This window comes from Phoxinus phoxinus, assembly GCF_949152265.1.
Source record: "Phoxinus phoxinus genome assembly, chromosome: 15".
Lineage (NCBI taxonomy): Eukaryota > Metazoa > Chordata > Actinopteri > Cypriniformes > Leuciscidae > Phoxinus > Phoxinus phoxinus.
This window is the reverse complement of record NC_136890.1, coordinates 27244183-27262271: the sequence shown is the minus strand read 5'-3', so window position 1 is coordinate 27262271 and position 18089 is coordinate 27244183. Positions and strand designations below refer to the sequence as shown.

At 39.6% G+C, this 18089-nt stretch overlaps 1 protein-coding gene across 3 annotated transcripts in view; it reads left to right on the top strand.

The window, feature by feature from the left end:
• abl2 (c-abl oncogene 2, non-receptor tyrosine kinase) overlaps positions 1-17079 on the top strand; it is a 32983-nt gene extending 15904 nt beyond the window's left edge. Inside the window, exons 1-11 of one of the 3 annotated variants that reach the window (XM_079638754.1) lie at positions 1579-1895; positions 5189-5353; positions 7210-7505; positions 7586-7858; positions 8303-8387; positions 8595-8772; positions 8898-9082; positions 9193-9345; positions 10581-10670; positions 10933-11094; positions 12347-17079. In XM_079638754.1, coding sequence (XP_079494880.1) covers positions 1826-1895; positions 5189-5353; positions 7210-7505; positions 7586-7858; positions 8303-8387; positions 8595-8772; positions 8898-9082; positions 9193-9345; positions 10581-10670; positions 10933-11094; positions 12347-14061 — 3372 coding nt within the window. In that variant the 5' untranslated portion in view covers positions 1579-1825 and the 3' untranslated portion in view covers positions 14062-17079. Of the gene's footprint in view, positions 1-1578; positions 1896-4153; positions 4348-5188; positions 5354-7209; positions 7506-7585; positions 7859-8302; positions 8388-8594; positions 8773-8897; positions 9083-9192; positions 9346-10580; positions 10671-10932; positions 11095-12346 lie in introns of those variants that run through there. The other 2 variants (XM_079638753.1, XM_079638752.1) reach the window with 2 other exon arrangements.
• The last annotated feature ends 1010 nt before the right edge of the window (positions 17080-18089 follow it).

Here is an 18089-nt window from a genome sequence, read left to right as displayed (position 1 = left end):
GCTGCTATAAGCCTGGCTTAAGCTCAGCACAACAGCTGCGCTAGACTCCCATCAGGACAAGGCCATACAGGTCAGTCCGTTCAGTATGCCCATTCACACGCCACACACAGCTCTCCCCCAGCTGTCTCACTGCAATGCTTCTGCACACAAAGACACACACAGAAACCGCACGTGTGCTGAGGAGCACACGCAGGACAAACACATGCGGCCACGCGACGTGCCCTACGCGGGTCAATTGCTAGATCAATCAGAAGTGTTGCATGAGGGTGAGCAAAGTTTGTGAATGTACAGGGCTTGACATTTTTATCTATTGGTCGGCCTTTTATCGATACATATTGGATCAGGTGTGTAATTGATGCTTTGTTCCAGGTATTTTATTATTCCTGTGCTGCCACAGAAATCTTTTTTTTTTTAATCCTGCAAACCTTTTGCTTGAAATTTAGCTTTAGCGACCCAAACCCGAAGCATGCAGAGATGGTGTTTAAGTGAGCGGCTGAGATGCACTCCATGCATGTAAATAACAACACTTCGCTATGAAATGCTTCATGTTATTGGAAACCGAGACTTGAGTTGGAGTGGAGCAGCATTTACTGTGAACGGAGCTGCTCTGAGACGCTGGAAGAAACGTGTAACCTATAGAATGAAGTGCCACCCTTAACCCTGAAATACGCAGCACATTTATTAATTTAATTGAATTGCAGCATTCGTGATTTCACAATAGCACTATGCTATATTATGATTGGCAAATGCTCTTAATACATAATGCAGCCTTAGCTGTATAATAATGCGGTTCATGGATTCTCGTCCGTGGAATGCGCCACTTTCCGTATTATCTTCAATACCTGTAACCTTCAACCATTATTCTTTGATTGACACGTCCCCGACTTCAGTCTGTGGTTCAATGACTGTTGGTAATTGGTAAGACATTGTCTGGCATTCATGTGTTCTTGTCTCATGAAATATTATCTTTTTGACATGACTTGATGGTCTTGTCCATTTGATTTGTGGGTAGCTGGCCTCTATAGTCTAAACGTTAAGATTTTAATCTTTTTTAATTTATTTTATTATGTTTACATACGCATTTTACGCCCAATGTTTCTAAACTCCATCTACCAGATTTTTTGTATATTTTTTTTAAACACCTGTTTCAATTCAATTCTTGGTGTGTTGAATAGTGAGACATCTAAAGCATTCTGGGAGATGGGTCCTGAGGACTAGAGTTGAGAAACACTGGTCTAGTCTATTGACGTCTTGTGTGCTGACGGTTTTTTTCCTGAATGTCGAGATGTATTTTGGTGTACCTAAATAATTCAGCAATGAGGATCCTGTCTTAATACATTTTACATGTTGCTCTGAAACTTAGTGGTACGTTTAATTCCACACCTCAATGCTTTTCCAGACTCTCCCATGAGGATGTTGGGTAGGCAGCACACATGGTGTAGAAATGGAACCATCTGCTCATTCCTCTACCCCCTTCTGACCCCCCCCCCCACCCCCACCCCCCCAAACACACACACACACACGCGCCTCCCCTCGCAAGACATCCAATAAAACAGAACTTCAATCTTCCCATATCTCACACAAGCACATGTGGGCATTTCTTACTCAAGGCAGTTGGCATGGAGGCCCACAATCAAGTCGGACTGGCATTCCGGCTGCGGGGTTGGAAACTCTGAGTTCGGAGACGCACCAGCAACTCTGAAATGATTCAACCAAGAGGAGCGTGTCAGATTTTCAACTCGCTGTCTTGTGTGAATTAAACCCAGAACTTGAGGATTGGGGGCTAGAGTGTTTTGCCATCAGCCCTTGTACTGGAACTGGGATAATGTACTGGGAACTGTGGATCAGTCAGCTGACCAGGACTGGGAAGCACTGCATGCTGGTTAGGAATAAAGGTAGGGCTACAAGTATGTTTGTGCATATGTGCCTGTGTGTGGCGAAGTCGGGATTGCCATACAGGCCTTAACTGTCTCAGCTGTGTGTTCTTGCTTGTTTATTGCGTTGTGTAAGACCTGGCAGAAGACCAGTCTTTGTGTTGGCTTGGCTGGTGTAGTTAAATGTATTATCTTGTTGAACTGTTGATTTAATTTTGCCTTAATATACATTTTTAGGGTTATTGATTCACTTGTCTAATCCAGTATGTGCTTGTTTCTTTAGGTAGGCTATTGTTTATGCTTCATATTGACAGTACGAGTTTGTAAGTCTTTATTAGTGATGTCCAAAACTACATCAAATCGACCTATTGATGTGTTGCTCAAACAACTAGTTCACTAACTGGTAGCTCTGTGCTGTTAGCCTGGTTTTAGGTTGTACTGTATATGCAACATAATCACAACATCATATTTGAAATATTTTTCTTAGCATATACTGTATTGTTCAAAAGTGAAAGGAGTGTTGTAATGCCCCTTTTCACAAGATGTAAAATAAGTCTCTGATGTCCCTAGAGTGTGTATGTGAAGTTTTAGCTCAAAATACCCCACAGATAATTTTTTACAGCATTTTTAAATTGTCCCTTTTTGAGGGTGAGCAAAAACATGTCGTTTTGTGTGTGTCCCTTTAAATGCAAATGAGCTGCTGCTCCCAGCAAAAGAGCTTCAAGAGCTGGTGTGTGTGTTAGCAGCTCTGATTACCTCATGCAGACAAGCAATAACATGTCAGAAACTGTTCTGTCTTTATGTTTAAACTGGAGTCAGACAATGATGGAGAGACTCAAGAAAAAGTGACAAAAAGTAGAATGCAACAGGACGTTTCTGAATGGTCAGTTGATGGATTTATGTTGCTGATGTGGAGTTAACTATCTTCAAGTCATTGATTAGCATTTTCTGTCATGATAATCTATAAAATCGCTTGTGTGGGAAGTGTTGTAAGATGTCTACAGAGTGACATGCTATTGCATTTGTGTTACGTACTGTATTGCATGTGAAAAGACGGATGTGACAGCTTGAGCAGACTCCCAAATGTGCTCGACTACAACAACTCTTCCTCTTCTCAACATGCGCTGCACTGCGTGTTCCCGGGGGCGGGGTTTATGTAAATTTTAGGGTTAGTGATGTCACTAACCCGGGAGGAATGGCGTCTATAGTCCCTACCAGCCGTTTGTTGTAGTCCTTAAACTATTTCTTTAAAAGCAAATATCTTCCTTTGCTTTGAATTTTTAGCTTTGTAACTTTGCAGATATTGTTTTTGCTCAAACAGCAACATTACACACTAACTAAGGTTAGAAAAGTGAAATAATCAACCACCCCTTTAAGGATTTTTAAAAGGTTTTTGAAAGAATTATTGTATACTTACCAAGGCTGCATTCGTTTGATTAATATAGTAGTATAATTAGTTATATTGTATAAAAATAAATGCGTATCTCTTTTAAAATATTTAAAATACATTTATTTCTAAGATGAATTTGCTGCATTTTCTGCAGCCATTATTCCAGTCTTCAGTGTCCCATGATCCTTCTGAAATCTTTCTAATATGCTGATTTGGTGCCTCCCAGTCCTGGTGTTGTTTAGTATTTGTGTGGAACCCCCCCCAGATCATATTATATTAGCCAGAATATAAAAATTAGCTAATCTAGTTGGTTGTTGAAGGACTAGTTGCTGATTGTGAAACCATCCATTGTATTTATCATGATGGACTTGCTGTTGATTTTGTGATGCAAGCTGAGGATGAATAATTTGGCTGTTGCTCTTGCCAGGCATTCAGAAAATGAAGTTGGTATGTTAAATGTAAGTACCTTGGGAGTTGGGAATATGGCAATCATATTATATATCAGATTCCGTGGTATAGCTTTTTGGTACCACCCCTGCCCTGTACCATGGTTACACCACATTAGTTTTGAAAAGAGAAACCTAATCTAGCCAAATCTTGCAGGCGGAATATGTTCTCTAATGATTAGTAAAGCTAGTTTCAGAAATCTTTCTCCTCTATCCTTCCCAAGTTTTGTCTTGCCACTCTTTTCCCTAAGGAAAGGGGCAGCTGCCCAGACATGCTGTGTGTGTGTGTGTGTGTGTGTGTGTGTGTTTGTGGCTGGTTGACAGCTGTAAAGGAAGATCAACAGACGCAGACATGCTGAAGGCGTGGAGACTCTCCCACACCATTTTTCCAACCTCAAAGCAGTTTTATGCTCCTCCCCAGCTTAAAATCTTGCTTAAGAGTCAAAGCCTTTCAGATAAAATCAAAACTCTCACCAAATCAGGTCTGTGTTGTATTCCATGTGAGATTATAGATTAATCTAGTGCTGCTAGATTATGCCATTGAAGACCCTGCTGTCCAGCAGCAGTTTTGAGGAAGAGAGGGCCAGGCTGACCAACCAGTCCAGCCTACAGGATGTGGACCACTATTGCTCCGCAGGTAGCCCTTCTTTTTAACTGGCAGGTCTCATAGGCAGTGCTGCGCTGGTGCCAGTTAGTTTTATGAAGGATTTCAGGTCGAGGGATGTGTATATACATTTCATTTTTTGTGGTATGGTCAATGTGGAAGTCAAATATTTTTCTCTTGGGGTTTTTCCAGTGTTCATCTGCTTTTCACAATTGGAAGTGTTTTAAGTGTTTCTAATAGATCAATACTTAATTTTAACATGGCAAAATGGATGTGGCAGTGTAGTTTATTTAAATGTAGCCATATATAATTAATGCAAGTTTTTATAAAAATGTTACTAAATATATTTGACTGAATTCAGGTTGATTGGGACACTTTTTCCAAGTCAACTCAATGGCAAAAAGTGTCCAAATCACCCTGAATTCACCCTATACCATGTCTATTTAAAAATACATTACAGATACAACACATTCTCCAATAATGCTTTGTGAATTGTAAAATATTTAATCATTAAACATTCATTACATTAACGTCAATCAACCTGATCTTATATAGCCTTTGTATTCATTGCTGTTTTGTGTAGCCTTCGTGTATTGTTTGCACAAATGATTTTGAGAAAGCGATCATTGTTCTTACGTCAGGTTTGACGTAAGGAGCCGTGATGCCACTGAATCGCATTCCTCTGTGTCATATGCTGTTTCTTCACTCCTCTGCTCCCTCTCCACCTTGACGTTCTCATGTTCGTCAACTTTTTTTCTGAAACCTCACCTCTTATATTGCTTCATTTTGCCCTTCCCAGAGGCTTTCTCATTTGAGATGTCACTTATGTTTCCTGTTACTCATAAGCGTCTTCATGTCTCTTTCTTCCTGACAGAGGCCCTGCACAGGCCGTTTGGACTGGACTCGACGGCTCTGACTGAAGCGGTGCGCTGGAGCTCGAAGGAGAATCTGTTGGGTGCTGCAGAGAGCGACCCGAACCTCTTCGTTGCTCTTTACGACTTTGTTGCCAGTGGTGACAACACGCTGAGCATCACGAAAGGTACGATCGTCAAAAGGGAACGAGTGTGGTTGTGCTTGGTTTCGTTGTTCACTTTGTACACAAATGAAAAACCACATTGCATTGGTAGTGTAAACTCAAATTTGACCCAGGACCAAATGGAAATATCTGGAATAAACAAGGCCGGAGAGTGTTTTCACAACCATTATTGATAACTTCCTCCCTCTTTATAACAAGGACACCATGCTATTATCCTTCCTCTTCCTTCCATCGTACTCCTTCCTCCATTCTTTACTTCAGATCTTTGTTGTTCCTCTTCCCAGCAGCACTTTGTAGGATCAAAGCACAAAGAACCAGGCTAAAAATGAAAACGGAGGCTAAAGTTTGTTCTATTCAGCTGAGGAGCATGAACACATGGGCACCAACCTGAGCCATATGCACTAACGCCCACAACTCTTTCCAGCGTGTTGTAATAGGAACATGAGTCTCAGATGCTCCATGCTGAATGGCCACTGCTAACGCTAATGTCTGTTTTAAAGTGTAATCCCGTCAGCCGGGTGAAAAGCAGGTGGGTAAACACAGACTAGCCAAGAGAAGAGAGTTCAGAGAGAGGGAGTTAGCGGCTTGCTCTTTCTCTCTGAAGTAGCCGCTAATGGCCAGTAATGTAATGTCGTCTGGTTGGCACCACTGCGCCAGTCTCTTCTTGTCTTGTCGTGAGGGCCTTGTTGCCGCGCCAGTGTCAGTTTAGGATTAGCAAAAAACCACTTGCTGTCTGAAAGCTAGTGAGCCTGAACTCTTTTTCTCTGACGTAATGAGAGCGCCCTCTACTGGACAAATGCTTGATGGGATCACAACAAGGTGAAGGAACAGCATGACAGCATAGATTAAAAAAAGTGTATTTTATCTAATATAAATAATAAAAGGATGCATTAAATTGATCAAAAGTGACACTATATGACATTTATAGTGCTACAAAATATTTCACGGTTTCCACAAAAATATTAAGCAGCACAGCTGTTTTCAACATTGATAATACAAAGTGTTTCTTAAGGAGCAAATCAGCATATTGAAGGATCATGTGACACTGAAGACTGGAGTAATGATGCTGAAAATTTGGCGTTGTCATCACAGGAATACATTAGATTTTAAAATAGAAAAGAGTCATTTTAAATTGTAATAATATTCCACTGTATTTTTTATCTTATAAATACAGCCTTGAGCATAAATTAGCATAAGTGACTTCTTTCAAAAACATAAAACAGCAGTGTATATGAATATAAACATATTTTTCTATAGTTTTATTATAAAAGTTATTTTTTCAACAGCACTTTGACAGCATAAACGCAGTGATTCAACACTCTGGAGAGGACTTTTCTTCAAACAGCTAGACGAAGCACAGCTTAATGGAACCGAACACGGGGCTCTTGGGATGTTTTCAAAAGGGCTTTTCAAGGCATATCTTGTAAAAATACTATTTTTAACTTGTGTAGCATCTTAAAAATGTGACGCAACCAAACATGTCTGTCTAAGGCACATGTATTTGGGGTTATTAAAAAACAGCGCTGTACATCAAATACTAGATTGATTTATCTTATGTCCTAATTGTCACTTCTCTGCCGCCACTCCCAGATGCCCTCAGGAGGTGTTCAGATCTCAAAATATTTTAAATACTTACAAAATAAGACACTGTTCTTCTTGGTCTGGATGTTTTTATTGCTGAACGATGGACCTGTTGTGGCTTGCACTGACTGATCCCTCTTTACATTCCATTCCATTCGGATGTATTGACATGAACAACAAGGCTTTACATTGCTGAAACATTAGTAAAACATTGTGGTATATTTCTCATACATCAATGTTGTATCTGTCTCACTCTTGCTCAATTTTTGGTATTTCAGGAGAGAAGCTGCGAGTGTTGGGGTACAATCAGAATGGAGAGTGGAGTGAAGTCCGTTCGAAGAACGGCCAGGGTTGGGTGCCCAGTAACTACATCACCCCCGTGAACAGCCTGGAGAAGCACAGCTGGTATCATGGGCCCGTGTCCCGCAGCGCCGCTGAGTACCTGCTCAGCAGTCTGATCAATGGCAGCTTCCTGGTGAGGGAGAGCGAGAGCAGTCCTGGCCAGCTCTCCATCTCGCTTCGCTACGAGGGACGGGTCTATCACTACCGGATCAACACCGCCTCTGACGGAAAGGTAGTGCTGCTTTCACTTTACTCTGAAAGCAAAGCTCCTTTTGCTTTATTACATTTATTCACTCTTCTCTTCTGTCTCAGGTCTACGTAACAGCTGAGAGTCGTTTTAGCACGTTAGCTGAGCTGGTTCATCATCATTCCACAGTGGCGGATGGTCTGGTAACCACGCTACACTATCCCGCTCCGAAATGCAACAAGCCAACCGTCTACGGCGTCTCTCCCATCCACGACAAGTGGGAGATGGAGCGCACCGACATCACCATGAAGCACAAATTGGGTGGTGGCCAGTACGGAGAGGTGTACGTCGGAGTTTGGAAAAAGTACAACCTCACTGTAGCTGTAAAAACACTAAAGGTGTGTGTTTTATGTTATATCATTGTTTTTCATTGCAGGCAACAGGAACTATTACAATATGGCCCCATTAGTTAACATGGGTAAATGCATCAACTAATATTAACTAAAAATTAGCATAACATTTATTACTTTAACGTTAGTTAATAAAAAATATAACAGGTTAAAATAAAATGAACATTAACCAAGACTAATAAATGAGTTAGAAGTATTTTTTATTGTTAGTTCATGTTATCTAATGTAGTTAACTAATGTTAAGAAATGAAACCTTGTTTTAAAACGATACCCAGAAACAGTTTATGTGGTGTTGTGTGCCACCAAGAGGATGTTGATTATATTGCACTCATGGATTTCTGTTTTAGGAGTTTTCGTATTCGATTTTATATAGATTTTTGTATGCTTGTTATTCTATACATATTTATGCTGTTATATCACTTTATCCTAAAGGAGGACACCATGGAAGTTGAGGAGTTTCTGAAGGAGGCTGCAGTCATGAAGGAGGTGAAACATCCCAATCTAGTACAGTTACTGGGTGAGTATACTAGGAATGTGCAAAACCAGCCCATAATTCCCTTTAATACAGATATACATTCATACATTTTCATACATGGTTGTCACGTTATGTCACGTCTTAGTAATAAAGTTCTGTCACAAAAACTGGGTAAAAACAAAAGGGTATCGCATATAAAAATGTATATATACTTGTGCCTGATTGGTTTGTTCTGATGCCCCCTTCTAGGTGTGTGTACACTGGAGCCTCCATTCTACATAGTGACGGAGTACATGCCCCACGGGAACCTGCTGGACTACCTGCGTGAGTGTGACAGAGAACAGGTGAACGCTGTGGTGCTGCTCTACATGGCCACTCAGATCTCCTCCGCCATGGAGTATCTGGAGAAGAAGAACTTCATCCACAGGTGAGCATCACTGGACGTTAGGATGCTGAAGATGTCATTTAAATTCACTTTTTCTTATTGATTACATTGTTTGAACTTTTCTTAAATCCGATTGAGAGATCTCAGCTTGTCAATCTCTTTCTCAGGGACTTGGCAGCTCGTAATTGTCTGGTTGGAGAGAATCACGTGGTCAAGGTGGCTGATTTCGGACTGAGCCGTCTGATGACAGGCGACACTTACACCGCTCATGCAGGTGCCAAATTCCCCATCAAATGGACAGCACCAGAGAGTCTGGCCTACAACACCTTCTCCATCAAATCAGATGTGTGGGGTCAGTTTCTTATTTCATGTTGTCATGAGGATTGTGTGGTGGAAGTTCTTTTACGCTATAAAGAGTTATGTGTTGCAGACTGACTCACTTATTTACTTCAAACTCCCCAGCATTTGGAGTTTTGCTTTGGGAGATTGCGACGTACGGCATGTCTCCATACCCAGGAATCGACCTGTCTCAGGTGTACGACCTGCTGGAGAAGGGCTACCGCATGGAGCAGCCCGAGGGCTGTCCCCCTAAAGTTTACGAGCTCATGAGAGCCTGTGAGTATCAACGATTGTGAATTACGATGATGCTTTATTTATAGCTTTCACTTAACATAAAAAAAATATTTAAAGTATAACATCATTAGTGTATATTCAAATAGTGTGAAGGTGTCATATATATTCTCTAAGCATTGGGTTAAGTTAATGACAGACACTCTGTTGGTACGGTAACCCATTAACACAACCCATGTTAAACTACGCTACCATTCAAAGGTTTGGGATCAGTTTATTTTTTTAGGTTTTTGAAAAAACATCTCTTATGCTCACAAAGGCTGCATTTATTTGATCAAAAATACAGTAAAGAGTAATGTTGTGAAATGTTGTTACAATTTAAAATAACTGTTTTCTATTAATAGATTTTAAAATGTAATTTATTACAGTGGCAAAGCTGAATTTTCAGCATAATTATTCCAATCTTCAGTGTCACATGACCCTTCAGAAATCATTCTGAATTGCTGATTTGGTGCTTAAGAAACATTTCTTATTATTTTCCATGTTGACAACAGTACTGCTTAATATTTTGTGGAAACCATGACGTTGTTTTTCAGTATTTTTTGATTAACAAAGTTCAAAAGAACAGTGTTTATTTGAAATGGAAATCTTTTGTAACATGTCTTTACTGTCACATTTGATCAATTTAATGTAACCTTGCTGAATATAAGCATTACTTTTAGTTCAGTTCAGCAACTTTATTATCCATGTGATGGAAATGTTTCTTCGACTTCACTGTACAATACATAAATGACAATACATACGTAAATAACATACACATTAACAAAATCATTTGTATAATTTCTTAAAATAATAATCATCTCTCGCATTTAAAATTTGAACAGCCTTAGGCATAAAGGATAACTGATGCACTTTTTCATTACCCGTGGTTGCCTATAACGCCTCCCCGATGGCAGCAATTGGAAATCACCATGAAGAGTGTGAGACACATCCTGTATTATCATTGAGGCATTTTGCATGGCTTTAAATAAATTTAAATAATTCAAATGTGTCTGCATCTGGCCTATTACTTTACTCTGGCTTCATTTAAAATCTTGAACACCTTATTTATTTAACTGATCTATTTTTAACACTCAGGTTACCGTACCATGAGGTCATATTGAAATTCAGAATTCTACTTTTAAAAATATATATAATAAAAAAATACAGCCCCCAAGCCTTTGACCTTTAGTGAAGGTTTTGGTCATTATGTAAATCCATATTTTGTTGTGTGTTGGCAGGTTGGCAGTGGAGTCCACTGGATAGACCCTCATTTGCTGAGATTCACCAGGCATTTGAGACCATGTTCCATGACTCAAGCATCTCAGAAGGTATTATGACATCATCTGTTGTGAGTGCCAGATGAAGCTGTAGACTGAGCAGACTTCATGCAGATCTTATACACTTGACGATTTAGCAGAGAAAACTCAATGCACAATAAACAGTCTTAAACGATAAATGACTTGGGTGCAGTTTGTATTGACTATACCATTGAAAAGTGACTGAAATAAAGTTTAAAAATATTGGAGCATTGATGCTTTCATGTAAAACACAATATTAACATGCACCTTCTCTCTGCTAACTCTTCTCCAGAGGTAGCCGAAGAACTGTGTAAGACAGCATCTGGTGGGCAGTGTGGGCTCGCACACACCTTCGGCCATGATATGCCACTCTTGCCCTCAAAGTCTCGTAGCCAGAAGAAACACTCTGAGAACAAGGAGAATATGGAAGACGCAGGACCCCATGGCCCTGCAGGTATACAGACCCAACTCCGGCTCAGTCGGCTCAGAAAGAAACTCAAGAGAATGGGAGTGGTGTTCCTTATCGATTAACAGAGCTATACAGTATATAACCCTACATATATTCATAAACATAGGAGTATTAAAAAAGTTTTAAAAAATTAAAAATGTTATATCCTGTATATCACTTCTTTTATTTACATTCATTTGAAATGTTCAAAATGTATCAAGAACAGATGACTGACATGTTCATAAACATTCATAACAGATTTTAACTCTCATGTTTTGATAATTTTTCTGTAAATACATCTGATTTCATTCTATTGCTGGTTTGTTCCCATTTTCTGCATGTCACTAAACCCCAAGTATGCACATAAGCACTTCACCAACTGCATGTGTACCTATATTATGATTCAAATATGTTTAACCTTACTCACAATTAAAGAATTTTATGTATTGTGCAATATTGTTTTTCTACTCAACTATGTGTTATTTATTGAAATTACATAGTTTATGCAAAATAAACTTTTAGGTGGGATTGTTTTATAATATTTTTTTTTTTGTAAAGCTGCCTCTTTGTCATGTTATCAACTTTTAAGAATGCTAAAAAAAAAATATTTTTAAACATATTTTGTATTCCCGTTTCTGTATTTATTGTCCTATCCTTTGGACAATCTTACTGTCCCCTACATATCAAGTGATACACTCTCTATATTGCAAATATCTAGACACCCTGTTTGTCACAGGACCTGTGAAAAATACATTAAAAATATCTTGGCCCACTCATGAAACATTTTACCCCATGAATTAAAGAGTAACAGGTCCTCTCATTTGAATTATGAGAGCAAGCAGCTCATAGGCACACTACACAGTTTCTTGTATAAGAGAATATGCTAGGTTAGGTTCTATAAATTACAATGTGGGTCATAGGCAGAGCGATAGTGCAAATGACTGAATGTTGCAGTGATTTCAAATACCACTCCACAGCCTTCATTTACACTGCGTTACTCATATATTTATCTTTGATACAATTGCTTGAGGCAAAACTATTGGCAACAATGTAATGAATTAAATAGTACATTTATAGTCAAGCCATCACAATGTAACAATAAAAAAATCTGTGCACTGAATAATTATGTAATCAAATGTTCCATGGTGAGACAAGCCATTTAAATATGAAAGCGCATAAGTATTAAATTTGCATGTCAACTACTACCTCTTATTTCGCTGCTCTTTGACCTTTGGTTCTGTTTTACCATTGTGTTTAGGTCTTGCAGCATCCCTTTTTGTTGGTGATGGACGCTTCAGCAGCTCTCCGGCCCTACCACGTAAACAGAGGGATAAGTCTCCATCTAGCCTGCTGGAGGACCCCCAGGACACCACCTTCACCCGTGACCGCAAAGCTGGCTTCTTCAGTTCTTTCATGAAGAAAAAGTCCATGTCCTCATCTTCTACTTCGTCCTCACCTCAGCAGCAGCAGAATCTCCCAATGCCACCCAAGAGGAGCAGCTCTTTCCGGGAGATGGAGACCCAGCCCCATAAAAAGTATGAGCCCACGGCTGGGTTTGCAGGCCCTCCTCCTTTGCCCCAAACTGATGGGTTGAGTTTCTCTCCATCTCATGGTGAGGGGAACCATGTACAGTCCCGCTGTTGTGGGGCCACGTTTGGGCAGAAGCCCTCATCTTCAAACTCTGGAGCAACCTCTGGTCAAGTGGGAGGCAGCAGTAGCTGGGGAAGCCTAGCGGGCTTCTTCACCCCTCGCCTTATCAAAAAGACCCTTGGTTTGCGGACTGGTAAGCCTTCTGGGATAGACGAAGGGAGTGGAACCAAGCCATTCCCTCGTTCCAATTCAACTTCCTCTATGTCTGCTGGGTTGCCAGACTTAGAGCGCATGGCATTGACATTACCAAGAAACCGTAGCAAACCCCCACTAGAGCGTACAGCTTCCACCACCTCTCAACCGGAAAACGGGGCAGCACGACCTTCGGATGCAATCCTGAGAAAGCTTGACGAAGGTACGGCTCAGATACGGGATCGTCCCAAAGCTAAACTCTTGCCACGAGGGGTGGCAGGTGGAGTTAGAGCACCAGGTGTAGGGGGAGAGGCTGATTCGGACTCAAATACACGGGGAAAAGATGGTCAAGATGACCGGCAAGGCTGGTCGTCTCCATCGAAAACCTCCACTCTTGGTTCAGTTAATCTGCACAACCACAAAGTTCCAGTTCTGATCTCGCCGACCCTAAAGCACAGCTCGGCCGACGGCCTAGTTGGCGTGGACTCTCAGGGCAACCGCTTCAAACTGCTGTCTGACAGTGGGGATCGTGACCGACCACGACTGGTTAAGCCAAAATGTGCACCTCCTCCACCGCCCATGCTCCGCTCCCTCCATCACACATACAGTGCTGATGCAGCCGATGAAGCAGTCAGTGGGAACATGGAGGTCAATGGAGATGGCGTCAAAAGGTCAGGGCGAGAAGCCAGAGGGGCGCGTCCATCAATACCACCACCACAAGTGCCTCCAGCTCCCTTAGTCCCCACTAGCAACACCACCACCCAGACTAAGATGGCCAATGGTTCTTCCAGTGGCGGACCTGGCCCTACTTCCGCTAAACCCACCCTTAGAAGGACTCGGCAGCAGACAGAACGGATCCCCCTGGAGAAGATCAGCAAGGAGGCTCTTTTGGAATGTGCTGAATGCTTGAGTAGTGCCATTCATGGCAACACCGAGCTTTCTTCCAGCAGCCAGGTCCTGGATGTGGGACACCAACTTTTGGACTACTGCTCGGGGTATGTCGATTGCATCCCACAGACGCGTAATAAGTTTGCCTTTCGCGAGGCAGTGGGTAAACTGGAGTTGAGTCTACAGGAGCTGCGTGCTTCCTCTGCGGGTGGGGGAGCGGGACTAGGGGCACCTGGGACAAGCCCGGCTCTTGACAACTTGCACACGTGCATTAAAGAGATCAGTGATGTAGTGCAAAGGTAGCCACTACACCTTTGTAGGTGTCTGCTACACCTTCCAAAACTCCTCCTCCTGTACCCCTTGAAACTTTTTTGCCCCAGAATCAATCTAGTTTTATTTAAATTTTGGGGGACAGAGAATTATTCTCTAAAAAGTACCTCAGAAAATGAATACAAACACATACACACACTCTCTCTATCTTTATTGTTTACAGGTGACTTTCTCATTGAAATTGCCAGTTGGGAACAGAGTTCTTTGTATATAAGCTTTTTGTCACTACCAGAATACACATGGTTTTGCTTTTGACAAATTTACTTTGTAATTAATATTTACAGTTTTATCTTGGTATGACTGAATGAATTTTCACAAATAGACAGGGGTTGCACAGGTTAAGGTGAGCCGACTACACTCTAACTGGTCCACTTATCGTCCATTTTGTTTTTAGATAAAAGTTTTCCATTCACTTTTTTGGTTCTTTAATTTGCATTTGATTCACAGTAACTGGATATTGCATCAGAATGTCAATGCAAACTTTGAAATGTCATTTATAACATTAATCAATTTTGCTTAAGCAATATTGCTTGTTCAGAACATACAGTAGTAATGAATGTGGATTTCAAACATTTGTTCAGTCTCATTTTACACACTAAAAGTACTTCTGTCTACATCCCATACTGTCATTTTTAATTTGACCACATTTGTTAAACACTACAGCATTTGATGACCATTGATGATTTTGTAATTAGTCTTTATTTCGATATGGTCCATGCATTATAGTTGTTAGTGGTTTGCTGTGGCATAGTTGAAATGGTGTTGGATCTGTCACCACATGGATCATGTTTGGCCTTTTATATCTGTGGCCTTGAGATAATTCCCCCGTTAGCAAGATGGCACAGAACTACATTCATAGAGTTGTAGTTCTCAAGAATTCTAAATATATTTCTAGATTTTATTGATTTGCAATGGGGAAATTATTTGATTTGTGGATAGTCTGAATTTATTTTATGACTATGTCATATTGCCAAAACAGAAGCTGCAACACTACACAAGTATTGCCAAGTCTTTTAACACAAACTGCATTTTCTTTTAGCACATTGATTTGTAACTTTATTTTGATTTCACTTTAGAATGTCGCCATTTGTAAACTTGAATTTAAGTTATTTTCTATTAAAAGCACAGGCATTTTTATGATATTGTAGATATTGCTTATTATTTTATACCCACAAACAGGCGTGAAAGGTCATACTGACTTGTGTCCTTGTGGTGAGGTTTTGGTGTGAGGGTCTTGGTCTCCATCTGTGCATCTACATTATGAATGTATTCATTTGTTAAAAAACGTGTGTGTGCGTGCGTGCGTGTGTTCTCCATAGTCTCCCTTCACATCGTTCAACCTTTATTAAAAAGAAACATTATTAAAAGAAGCATTTTCTTCAGGACACAAACGGTTACATGTGTTTTCTGAGTCTGTATTCATGAAATGATAGATTTCTATTAGAATTTGCATAAATGAGATTTTTGTGGGTACCCTGCAATGTCATAATTAAAATGTAATGAAGCTGATTTGTACCGATTACACTGGAGCACATTTTGAAAATATAAATGTTAATTGCCTTGCCTTATTTCACTATCTAGGGTATGTAATATGGATGATTTGGAAGGCGAAATTGTTTTGCCATACATCTCCATGACATTTCAGTTCCTCTGCAGCAGAAATACAGACAAGTTGTTTGTTCAGAACAGTTTTTGTTACTCTAAATCACAGCATAACTTGCCTACACTAACTTTGCTTGTTTTGCCATTTTGTTTTCCTGCCATGCTGGGCAATGTTTCCTGATATTACATGGTGCCTTTTGTGAGAGATTTAAGGTTTTGTGCACTGCAAGGTCATGTTAAAGATATGTCTATGTAAATATATTTTGCTCTCAAATATTCAATATCAATTTTAAGGTGGCAAATGGGAATTTTGAAGCCTTTATTATCATTCAAGCTACCCTGTTTAGACATCTGGGGATGTGAGGTGTCCAACTTGAATAGGAAAAAGTGCAATGATCTGTCATTTAATAAGAAAAAGACAGTGCTTGAAGTCTGGTCTTATTTTACAGAGAGAGCTCATCAATTTCTTTTGCTTTGTCAGGAATACCTCTCTTGTAATCACAGAACATATTTTTCATGTGTGATTTAGCAGTTCTCTTTCAAACACATGCAGGTCGTCTATTCCATTTATTATGTCTGAAAATGTTTCATTACCAAACAACTGAGGGGGGGGGGGGAAAGAGTGACTGTTTCGTATGTCAGTTTTACATGATTGTCAGGGAGCGTTTTGCCTTTTAAACATTTTAGTAAAACAGCCGGTTCTTTTTCTTTCATTGCCACTTTTCACCGCAATTTGTATAACTTGTTTTTCCTATTGCTATAATCAGTCAATTTTATTTTAGTAAATTGCCAAACCTCTGAAAGTTTGTACATTAAATAATATTTGATTGTATCATGTATTTAGGAACAATTCAGAGAGAACTATCTTGTCCAATAGTTTATGCTTTATGAGCCACACACGGTCTCTGGGGTGCAAAGCCGTTTGTCTCACAAACATAATCATCAGAATTCAATCTTTTTCAGTTTAATTTTAAATACCCAAGATGTGCATTTTTTTTTTTTTTTTTACATTTTTGTTTGTCACTTTTATTTATTTTCGGTTTATTTATTGATCTACTTTTTATGTTGAATCCTGGAACTCACATTCTTTGGAGACTGTCTTTTTGTAAGGTCAGATTTTAAGTGCTGAAGAAATTTATATACCAAAGGCCACCGCTCTAGTCCTTCAAGTGCAATGAAAATAAAACACTCTTAATTTTGAATATGTGAATTTAACAGGGATTAAAAAGGCAGAGGTTGACAGATCAACAGTATTTTTTTCTGTTTTGTAAAAAGTATATTTTGTGTGATTCTAATTTAAAGCTCACTTTTAATAGTATATTACTGTGAAGTCCTTCCTCAGTGTTACACTTGATGTAAATAATGAATAAAGAAACTGTTGAAACATTGGTTTGGGAGTTTGTATTATATTTTTTATTAATAAGTACTGTGACATGCTGCCTGAGACTGTTTAAAACATTTCATAAAACAAAACATTTCATCCAGAAAACACAGCCTGCAGAAAAAGATCATGTACGTGTTATTTGTCAATTACCCAAGTTTTTAGTTACCCAAAGCGATTTAGTCAAAATTTTCTGAAGAGACTCGATCGCTTTATATGATGAAAAGATTTACTTAAGGCTTTTATTCACATATAAACATTGATGATCAGCGAACATAAAACAGAAGCTCAACCGTGCTGCATAACACACGAGAATGAACCTCATTGGTTCTCGCACGTCAAGCGAACATGCTTGAGAATGAGATTCCATGATGGGGCCGATACCATGAAGCCAGTTTAGGTGGCTAGCCAGATATGTTTCAGTTTAGTTTGCGCCAACCCTGGGTTTTAGGCACTATGAAAGTGGTTTGGCTTTTAGCACTGTTCATCACCATAGTAACTTAGTAACCATAGTAACGCCCAACCTGGACCTAGTCCGGGTCAGATGATGTTCCAGCCAGGTAAGAGGTTGCAAACCGAACTTGGACCAATCAGCTGTGAGCACAGTCACTCCACCAGTTTCCACTCCAAGTTAAAGGTCACTACACAGCAAATTATTTTTAAAGACAAAATCGTCCGGATTTCAGTAATCATTATTTAGAATAATAATTTTGTGTGATTTAGATATTATTTATGTAATTATTGTACCCTTAATCGATCACACATGTACAATTTTAATTTATTATCACGCACAATTTAATTTAATAAGTATAAAGGTAATATAAATATGCTTTAGAATCAATAGATGAAGCTATAAAATGACTAGGCCTACATGTGAGCTTGAAAGTTAAATTCAATAAACTAACTTCACAACTTTTACTTACACTGATAGCAAGACTTTTAATTTAGTTGTCCTCTTTCATAGACAGCTATTTTTTTTTCTTGCTGTGTACATTTTTATATTTTTCACTCTTGTAAT